The 10,373-nt window shown below is 36.0% G+C and overlaps 1 protein-coding gene across 1 annotated transcript; it reads left to right on the forward strand.

Moving 5' to 3' along the window:
- The first annotated feature begins 5,302 nt into the window (after nt 1-5,302).
- LOC104212830 (uncharacterized) lies at nt 5,303-6,261 on the forward strand. The gene is made up of 2 exons (XM_070158687.1): nt 5,303-5,712; nt 5,802-6,261. The coding sequence occupies exons 1-2, from the start codon at nt 5,303-5,305 to the stop codon at nt 6,259-6,261; spliced, it is 870 nt and encodes a 289-aa protein (XP_070014788.1).
- Nucleotides 6,262-10,373: the final 4,112 nt, after the last annotated feature.

Raw genomic sequence — 10,373 nt, forward strand, 5'->3', positions numbered from 1 at the left:
GATAGTGCTTTGGATGGGAATTCTTAGAGAGAGAAAGCTGAAGAGAGTTCTAACCGATGAAGGGAATTTCTTTTACCTTCAATTTTTTAGTCTATTATATTTCATTATTACACATTTTTGGGTCTGAAGTTGATATCCTTTTCCCGAAAACAGTAGACAAGACTTCAATTTGATGGAATGTTAAACACCAAATTGAGGAGACCTCCAACGGTGAGAACCATTTCCATTTCCAATTCCGCTTTATGACTTGGTAAAACTGATTGAGAATTTCAAGTGGTGGCTTTAGATCCGTTTATTACTTCCTCCGTCCAAATATAATTGATTTGACAAATTAAATTTGGTTCAAATTGTTTGATATTTAGACAAACAAAAAATAATTATTACTTGGCTTTTCAAATTATTCCTGATGTTCCATATAATGGAATGTAACTAAATGAAAAAGAGAGAATGACTACTTTAAACAAATATATTATGATTTAAGACTCTAGAATATTTTCTCAAAGGGTGTGCCAATATGCATGCATACATTGACTGAGATAGTAATTTTCTCTACTTTGAATAAACAATTTGTTGAAGCATTTCTGTTTAAGAAGAATTGACTTATACAGCCGTTCACCCAACTATTTAAATTATAAATAATCGACAAATATTTAATATATGTATAATTCATATTTAACATGTATATAATATATGAATAATGGCTAGAAAAAATAAACAGTAAATCCCGCGAATGTTTCAATAAAGATCCCTTTGTTTAATAGGCATGATTGCGGTTGTTGTAAAAGTTCACATGCTAGATTAGTTGACGGTCCTTATGGCTCGCAAGAGATCCTCGAGGGTCCTACTTTTTAGTTAGTTCATATTATTCTGTATTTCTTAAACCTATGAAATGACTTGTATATATTGTTTGATTTGATATGATATGATCCTCATATTTGTTTTAATTTGGACACCAACCCCATGGAATTAATTCTAATATAGCCACCACTTCCTTGTTAGCATCTCTCGAATTTAATATTGTTCATCAATGTTGATACAAAAAAGAAAGAAAAAAACTGTTCATCTATCCAACTCCTTCCGGATATCCCTCTAATCTTATCGTTAATTGAGAATGATGATTGTTTGTGCTCTTTTGACGGAAAAGTCGATGGAATTAGTCGATATCTTAAAAAGGAGGAGAGTCGGTATGGCATGCCTAAATGAAAATTAAATGGGCCGGGCAAAAGACTAGAGAGTTAGGCAAATTCCTATAAATTATGGCATCATGGGATCAATAAAAATAGGAATGGTATGGGAATTAGTAGGAACTAGGACTTAAGGATTATTTTGTAGAGGTAAAACGAATTTGGGTCAAAATTATCTCATAACTCTCGGAGGAAAATTAAATAATAAATGTTAGTAGAGCCTATGTTTCACAAATAGAATTAGATGTAGAAGCTAAAACTAAATTTTGGGAAGATATGCACACCTTTAATTCAAGGGATTCCAGGAGACCAACATATCTTTGTTATAGGAAATCCAAATAGTCATGTGGGTAAAGATAGTACTAATAGTTTTGACCAAGTACACCGGGAATATGGATATGGCACTAGGAATGATAAAGGAAATATAGCATTGAAATAACTATGCATTATGCAAAAGTTAACAAAATAAATCTTGGACGGCTAATAAGACAAAAAAGAGAAATATTCCAAAGAAGATATAATAATTCAATATAATTTGGTTAATTGATCTAAATATGCACGATTCACTATATAAAAGAGAGCACAAAAATATCGAAAAAATAATCTCACAAATTCACTCTTAAAGAAGTTTATATTCTCCTCATAAACAAGACTCTTTTAAAAATTATATTATGAATGTTATAAATGAGAAGGGATGATCCTTAAATTATAGAAGTTACCTTTTTCTCCAAGAAGATAATCTAGCCAAATATAAAAAAAAATTATATTTATCTTTTATGCAAGTATTATTTATCAGAAGCACAAAAGGAGCAACCAAATATTGTACCTTGCTTAATGGTTATTCTGACGTGGAGATTAATTCTTCTCAAATCCCAACGAAACATTTTACAAAACGTATGCTGATTTTTATGTGAAAATTATTAGCCCGTTTGGCCAAGCTGCAAAAATCAGCTTATTTTGAGAAGTGTTTTTTTTTCAAAAGTGTTTTTTTAAGAAGTAGTTTGTGTTTGACTAATTAATTTGAAAAGCACTTCTGAGCAGCAATTAGTATTTGGCCAAGCTTTAAAAAACTGCTTCTAAATGTATTTTTCTCAAAAGTGCTTCTCAAAAAAGTGCTTTTGGAGAGAAGCTACTTTTTTCCGCTTCTCCAAAACTGTTTGTGTTTCCTTCCGGAAGCACTTTTTTTCCTTCCAGAAGCTTGGCCAAACACCTCAATATTTGGCCAAAAATAAGTTTGGCCAAACAGGCTATATATCTCTTTAAACATAAACAAACGACCCTTTACTGTAGTAATCTATTCGTTCACTTTTATTTGTCCACTTTTGACTTTGCACTCCTTTTAAAAAGATGAAGTATATATTTTACAATTTTACTCATAATAATGATAGCATTTCAAAAGTCTTGGGAAATGATTTGGAGAATGGGTACGTAATGATAAGGGTAAGACAAGGAAAAAGATTGTCTTTCTCTTAATTTAATATAGTGGACAAGTAAAAGTAAATTTATTTTTAGTATAATGAACAAGTAAAAGTGAAGGGTGGAGTAATTATATTTTTTCTCCAAATTAGTAATTATATTCAAATTTAATTCATGTGTAGATTTTCAAACACATCTTGAAATGTTTTTCATAACATAAGCTCAAGCAGTGTTTTAAAAGGCGGGGCGTGGGCGGGGCATTTTACCTATTATGAGGCGAGGTGCTAGTCCCGAGGAATGTGGCGTAAGCCCATGGATCTTTAACTTTGTTAATTTATAAATTAATAAAATAACATAATAATATAAAATATAGAAAATACATTACAATTTTAAGAAAATTACAAATGATCAAAAAAGCTCATAAAAAGTAAAATTTCTAGCATGTTTTTATCGGCATAAACAATGGATAATAATAATAATACTATGAAATAAAAATCAATTATAACGTCTAACTTTCAAATATAAAAAAATAAAAAATTCTTAATAAATATTATTAAATAAAATATTTTATCTTGCTAAAAGTAAATAATTAATAAACCTCACCACTATTGTAATTTAGAATATTACTCCTTTTGCTATTATCAAACTTTTATGCATTAGACCGATATATCTTTTACACACAAGAGATCTAAAAAAGGCAATTTTAGCATTGTAAATGGCCATGAAGCCCCATTTCCTCCAATAGCAAGTGAAGATATAAATTTTGGCTATCTATTTTAGATATTCACCCTCACGTTGTTCTCAATTAGTAAATTTATAATATTATGACTCGTTATTTAAGTTGCTCTCATTCTTCATATTCTTCTAGATGAATAAAACTTTAAATCATTCATTTGTTAAAGATTTTTGAGGGTCAATAATGCAAATTAGGATATTAGACTCATGATTTGAGTAATAACTGTTGGGCGAGCCCCGAGTGTTAGGTGTTAAGCGTGTTTAGGGCGCACAGTCGGACGCTTGAGACGTAAGCCTCACAGAATAAGAGTCCGGAACCCAATTGTGGTTCTTTTTAACTCAAAATACCGAAATAGGTTAAAAAAAACTTAGTGACCAAAGTAAATAAAACTTACTTTTGAACCGCATTTTACCTTAATGTCCGTTTGGAACGTTAAGGTAAAATGCCTTTTAAAAAGTCGTTTTAGTAAAAACACCTTTTTAGTATGTTTTACCTTTTTTGTGGGCCCACCAATAACTCTTCTGCACTTAACTGACATAATAATAATTCAAATGGGTAAAACGCCCTTTTAAAAAGCGTTTTACTTCCAAAAATTTGACCCACGGATTGGGCATTGCCTTATTTAAAGGCGTTAAGGGTTTTGCAAAAATTCATTCAGAAATATTCTCAACTCCTGATAAATTTTTCTTCTTGTTAAATTCTCAAGCTTTTTTCATAATGTTTGAAGAGCGAAAAGTAAGGGTTTCATTATATTGGGGGGAGGTTGTGGTAGCGAATAACTCAGTGAGCTATACTTTATTTCCACAGAGTCATGTGAAGTTGCCACTTACAATGGAGTACGATAGACCGGTATCGTTGTTATATAATAAAATGAGGTTGAGCAAACGTTCAGTGATCTTAAAATAACCGGAAGATATTCGTATTCTGTGACTCCGCAAGGGGTTGCTTGTTAAGCTGAGTTTAACATCGAGGATGATGAAACTTTGAGAGATTTTTTGGGGACTCCATATGAATACCAGGAACTTATTTTGATAAAAATGTTGGAAATATACGTGAAGGTTGAAGACGTTCGCAATAATGAGGTTGCGCAAAGCAGGGATAACCCTCGATCATCAGGTAGTTATTCTGGAATAGTTTTAGCCGAATAGGTTCCGGCTAAAAGTGTTTGGCCAAATCTAAACTTATCTCCACGGGCGAATGAGGAGCGAGAAAATAATTTCTCTCCTACTTTTCATAATCCACAAGACGACTGGTAAATTTTAATTTTCCTTTGTGTTACGATGTTTATTTTTGTTGTATTGAATTTGTATTAACACTCATATATTTCATAGGGGATACCGTCCAGTTATAAATTTTACAAGTTATGAACCAACGCTCAGTTGGAATATGCGTATTTTTGGTGTGTTGGATCACGGTGGTCTATCCGGGAGTCATCACCAAAAGGATAATGTCCATTATGGAATGTCAACACATTACAGCTTGTAAGTGAAGTGATATAGCTATATGTAAAGTATTTATCAATTTGAGTAGCTTATTATTTTGTTATTTGTGCAGTGAAAACGAGCAACTTGATGGTCCTGTCCTCACTCAGTTGCCCGTAGACGATGTATTTACTCGGGATTTGGCAGATGCGCAGAGTCAGGAAAATAATAGTGATTATGACAAAAATATCGATGAGTCTGGAGATGACACACCCTTCCCCAACGAGGGTAATGATGAGGAGAAAGAGAATGCCGAACCTGATTTGACGAGGGAGCATGCTCCACCTCCCGTTAGACCAAGAGTGTACGAGTCCCACATGCAGTTTCATTTAAGGCATATTCCCTACCTTGATCATTTTCCAAATATTCCAGAGGTGGATGCCCTCACACGGGATTTTGATAAAATTCGGACAGCAATGTAGGATGAGCCTAGACCAACGGTGCTGGTAAAGGGCATGCTTTTTCCTGATAAAGCATGCCTAAGAATGGCGACAAAAATGTACAGCGTAAAAGAGTGTCGTGAGATAATGGTATGGGAGTCAAATCTGGATGTATACAAGGTTGTTTGCCATAGATGGTTTACGGATTGTCATTGGATGCTGCGTGCGAGCAAGAAGAAATCAGGGTTGTGGAAAGTGGGTAAATATATTGGCACCCACATTTTTGAAATGGACACATTTAATGGGAATCACTTCGACTTGGATGTTGACTTGATTTCTCTTGTCCTGATTCCACACATTAAAGCATCTATAAGGTACAAGATCAAAGAGTATGTTACTTCCGTCCACCAGCAATATGAGTGTACTATTACCAAAAGAAAGGCATATCTCGGGCGTAAACGTGCATTTGAAATTGTGTATGGTGATTGGGATAATTCATTTGCATCTCTACCCAGGTACATGGCTGCATTGCAACACTTTAACCCGAGACCATTGTTGAATGGAAGCTTGAGCGGAGTGCAGGAGTACCGGAATATATATTCAGATACGTGTTCTGGGCATTTAAACCAGCAATTGATGATTTTGTGCATTGTCGTCCGGTAATTTCCATATACGGTACTCATGTCTATGGAAAGTATGATATTAAGCTATTGATCGCCGTTGTAGTAGATGCCAATGGACAAATATTTCCCCTAGATTTTTCCATCTATGCCAATGAAAGCCAAAAGACATGGATGCTATTTTTGAACCACTTGAAGCAGCACGTTGTTAAACAACTTTCAGGTATTTGTCTAATATCTGATCGGCATGGGGGTATATTAAGTTCTGTAGAGCATTTGCCTGAATGGCAGGAGCCCTATGCACACCACCGTTACTATGTGAGGCACCTGAAGGCCAATTTCCAGAAGAAATATCCCAACAAGGACTTGCATGATTTAATGTGGATGGTTGCAACTTATCACCAGGAATGCAAATTCAGAAGGCGCATGGAATCGATTCGGTAGTTAGATGAAAGAGCCTATCATTGGTTGATACGACATGAGCTTCACAAGTGGACATTGCATGCGGATGGTGGTAGACGATGGGGAACCCTGACTACAAATGTGTTAAGAGTCTTTCAACGGGTTATTGAAGTCTGCACGTGGATTGCCTGTCATTGCCATAGTGCGAATGTCATTCAAACAGATGGCGGAGAGGTTTGTTGAAAGGCATAGAGGTGTATCAGAATTGATGGAGAGGAGTATTGAACTTATGCCAATACCAATGAAAAGAATTGAGAAGTATAGGAGGCGAGCACATTGACATTCATTTTTACAGTATGATCATGACCGAAATATTTTTGAAGTTCGCACCACTATCCATCAACATCGGGGGAATAATGTACACACCATAAATGAAGCCAGCAGGTTGTGTTCTTGTAGGAAATGGTCCCGCTACCACATGCCGTGCTCACATGCCATCAAATGTTTTCAACATACAGGTTTAGGGCCAACCAACTATGTTGATAGGCAATACAATATTGCTGCATACTTAAACATATATAGTGGGTAGTTGCATCCAGTGAGTGCTGAGCATTATTGGCCGCCAGAACTATTTAAAATGGTGTGTAACAAGGACTATTTGCGTAAACTATAAGAGCAAAAAAGAACGCGTATATAGAACTAAATGGATCTTGGTGATACCATTTATGCGTGTAAATGTGGCATACGCTCGCAAACAGGACACGATTGTCATAAATGTCCTTCAGCTGGTTTGGATGGCGGTGGTAATCCAGCTCCCGGTGGAAGTTCATCTAATGTTCCCAACTATCAAGGATACATATAGTGTTTTATTTTCGTAATGTGATTGTAATAAGTGTTTGTACTTATTTATGTTGCAAGATGTATCAAATAAAATTATATTTCCGCTGTTGTTAAATCTTATTGATATTTAACATTTTTTAGTTGAGTAAATTAATAAATTGCTCCCTCCCGTTCATGTAATCAACAATAGTATTGGATTAAGAAACGGAAATTTTTTATGTTCACTTTCGAATTTCACTCTAAAATTATTAGAATACTACACTATCAGAGGAGGAAGATGCTTGATAAATATGTGAATATATATAGCACGGTAATACTACGTTGTGTGTGTTGTCTTGTCGATCTGAAAAGTTGGTCGCCTGCGCAAAAGCTATTTTGTATCCGAAAGAATCTTTAACACGCGAAGCATAGTGCGGTTAAATACTACATTATGTATGAGCATATATAGCACGGTCAAATACTATGTTTTGTATGTTGTCTTGTCGATATGAAAAGCTGCTCACCCGCGAAAATGTTATTTTGTATCCGAAAGAATCTTTAACCCGCGAAGCATAGCGCGCTTAAATACTACATTATGTGTGAGCATAGCGCGATTAAATACTACGTTATGTGTGTTTCCTTGCCTATAAATAACGGGCGCATTCTAGTTATTTTCTGTGCTTAACCATAACAAATAGCAAAACTTTCCATAAAAGCAAGGTTTTTTTCGCTTTAACAAATGGCTGAACGCACTTATGTACCAATGTGGCAAAGGTTGGCGGACTGTTGGGATGATGGTCAAGTTGGGCGCAGATACTAGATGTGTGTGAACAGATTTGGGGCAACAACGGAAATTTTTGCAATTTTGAGATATGGCTTGATGAACCCTGTAAGCAGGAATGCTACAAAGATTCTTTGCAGTATTATCATGATTTGACCAAAAAATAGTGGGATGATGAGATTATGTATAAACGAGAAATTACGGAGTTAAATAAGAAACTAAAAGAGGCGGAAGAAGAAGAAAAAAATAAGCTGGAAGAGAAATTTAAATGGTTGGAGCAGAAAATAATAGGCGGTCGTGACTAGAAAATAACATGTATGTGCTGAGTGTAGTCTTTATCTTTATGTTTCCCGTGTCATGTATTTTCATTAGTTGTACTGAATTTAAACTATGTTAAGTTGCTATATTTGTGTTTGTGTTGTAGTATTAAAATAAATAAGAAACGGAGAAATAAAACATAATGCGCATATAATGTAAACATAAAAAATTATTGTTATTATTTACATAAAATACAAAAAAAACTCAATGTGTCCCACATCCTGTGTGCTTCAATTCAGCCACTGGCTTGAGGCACATCCCATCCCGTCCGGATACGCTATCGGTATCATCCTCATCACATCGCCTCTTTATTGCAGGATGTGCTGCAGCATGATCGTCAGTAGTGCTGGCAAGATCGGTAGAAGGGGTCGTCGGTCCATTAGCAACCTACAGAAGAATAAGTCAGCTCAGTATATGAAAATCTATTAGTAATGTATGTGTTAAGTCAAAAAAAAATTAAATTGTCTTACCATGGTCTCGTCGGGCTCCTGAATATAAGCATCCGTCGCATCGCACAAAGTGACCTCCATGACGGGCGGGGATGAAGCCTTAATAAGAAAATTATAAAGTTATCTATGGCGAATCAATGAGATAAAAATAAATTTAAATTTAATTGTAATACAAATATACCTGCTTCTGTGAAAGATCCCAAGCACCTGTCGATGATTAGCCATAAACTCAGTCGGCGTCCACCATCCACATCTTGGGTCGGCCGATCCTCAGCAGCGGTCGATGGGCCTAAAAAGTACTGCTCCCAATCCTCTCCGGTAATGCTCGTGCCCGTGATCAACAATGGATCTGACAAGGTCACCTACAAAGTCGTTGGAGTGAGCGGCAGCTTGAAGGCTGAATGACGGCATGCTGTTGTGATGCTCGTCTGGCTGATGGAGGTCACCGAGCAGATCAGCTCCAACATCCTCAACAGGTGCCTCAACGCCCCCTTGCTTGGGACCGCCTCCTCTCCGACCCCCACGACCACATGGGACAGCCCTGCCTCATGGGGCACCCCTACCTCGTGGGATAGCTGATAGGTTACAAGTATTTTGGACATAAGTACTTAACTTTATGTTTTGATGATGTAACAAACGTACCATCTAGAACCAGATAAGGAACCTGTTATACATTTACAAGACCATAAGATCACAAAGTTCCAGGTTGGGATCTAGCGTGTGATATAAATCAACTCTTCAGAGTGGAAGAAACAGCTGAGGGAACAGGTCCCTACCAGTCCCCGAGGAGATTGTACAAAGTCAACTTTCCAGTTAGAAAGTTGTTGTCTGCATACGCTACTATACAGGAACAGTGCAACAGTCAACTTTCTGTGGAAGGCTTTTTACCTACCTTGCTTACATCATTTTAAGTGATGTCACATATGTATAAATACAATCAAAGAAGGAAAAACAACGTACTTCATGAGAGAACAAGATAAGGAATCCGATACAATTATGTTCCCTTGCATTCAGAATAACTAGTCACATGTCTGGTTCAATTCTCAATGAAATCAGATAAGGAAATAACAGAGTGACCATATAGGGATCAATTCCCCTCATCGTTGTACAGTCAACTCTACAGTTGTAAAAGCTTTTGCACTGTACCGTCTGGCAGGCTATTGCATTGTACCGGATAGCAGTAGTACAACAGCACAACTGTAGCTTGCTAAGGCCAACTAAAGTGTACTTTATTGCATAATCCTTGATGACATCACACACATATTATCAACATGAGGCAAGGGATTTCACCTCTCCAACATTTGCAAAATCAAAAGAAAATATTTGCTCAAGTTCTAGCCACAATCTTTGTCAAGAACAAAGCTGCTGCAACCTCAAGGACCAGATCCAAAGATTGAAGATATCTTAAGTCCTTAGGTTTGTTGAGTCTTTGTTATTTGTTCTTCAATTGTAACTCCTACTTAGCTTAGTTAGAAACATTGTGTAGGAAACCTTTTGTAAATTATAAACCCTTGTGTTTGTGTCTTGGCTAGAGTTAGTCGAGTTGTAAAGTATTTGTAATAGAGTTATTACAAAGTGGCTTGTAATAAAGTTGTTACAGGTTAGTTAGGGATTAAGAGTTTAATTCCTAGGTTACAATATGTTGTACTCTAAAGGTTGCTCAGCAATGAAGTTGAAATCCTACAAGGGTAGGTCGTGGTTTTTAATCCCGTGAGCTGGGAGTTTTTCATGTAAAATTCCTCTGTGTTCATTTGCTTACTGTTGCATAATCTGTGGAAACCAATATA

This window comes from Nicotiana sylvestris, chromosome 10 (genome assembly GCF_000393655.2).
Source record: "Nicotiana sylvestris chromosome 10, ASM39365v2, whole genome shotgun sequence".
Taxonomy (NCBI): domain Eukaryota; kingdom Viridiplantae; phylum Streptophyta; class Magnoliopsida; order Solanales; family Solanaceae; genus Nicotiana; species Nicotiana sylvestris.

Coding starts and splice junctions, on each gene's coding strand:
- LOC104212830 (XM_070158687.1), top strand. CDS start 5,303: ATGGCGACAAAAATGTACAGCGTAAAAGAGTGTCGTGAGATAATGGTA. Junction 5,713..5,801: donor TCATTTGCATCTCTACCCAG/GTACATGGCTGC, acceptor ATATATATTCAG/ATACGTGTTCTGGGCATTTA.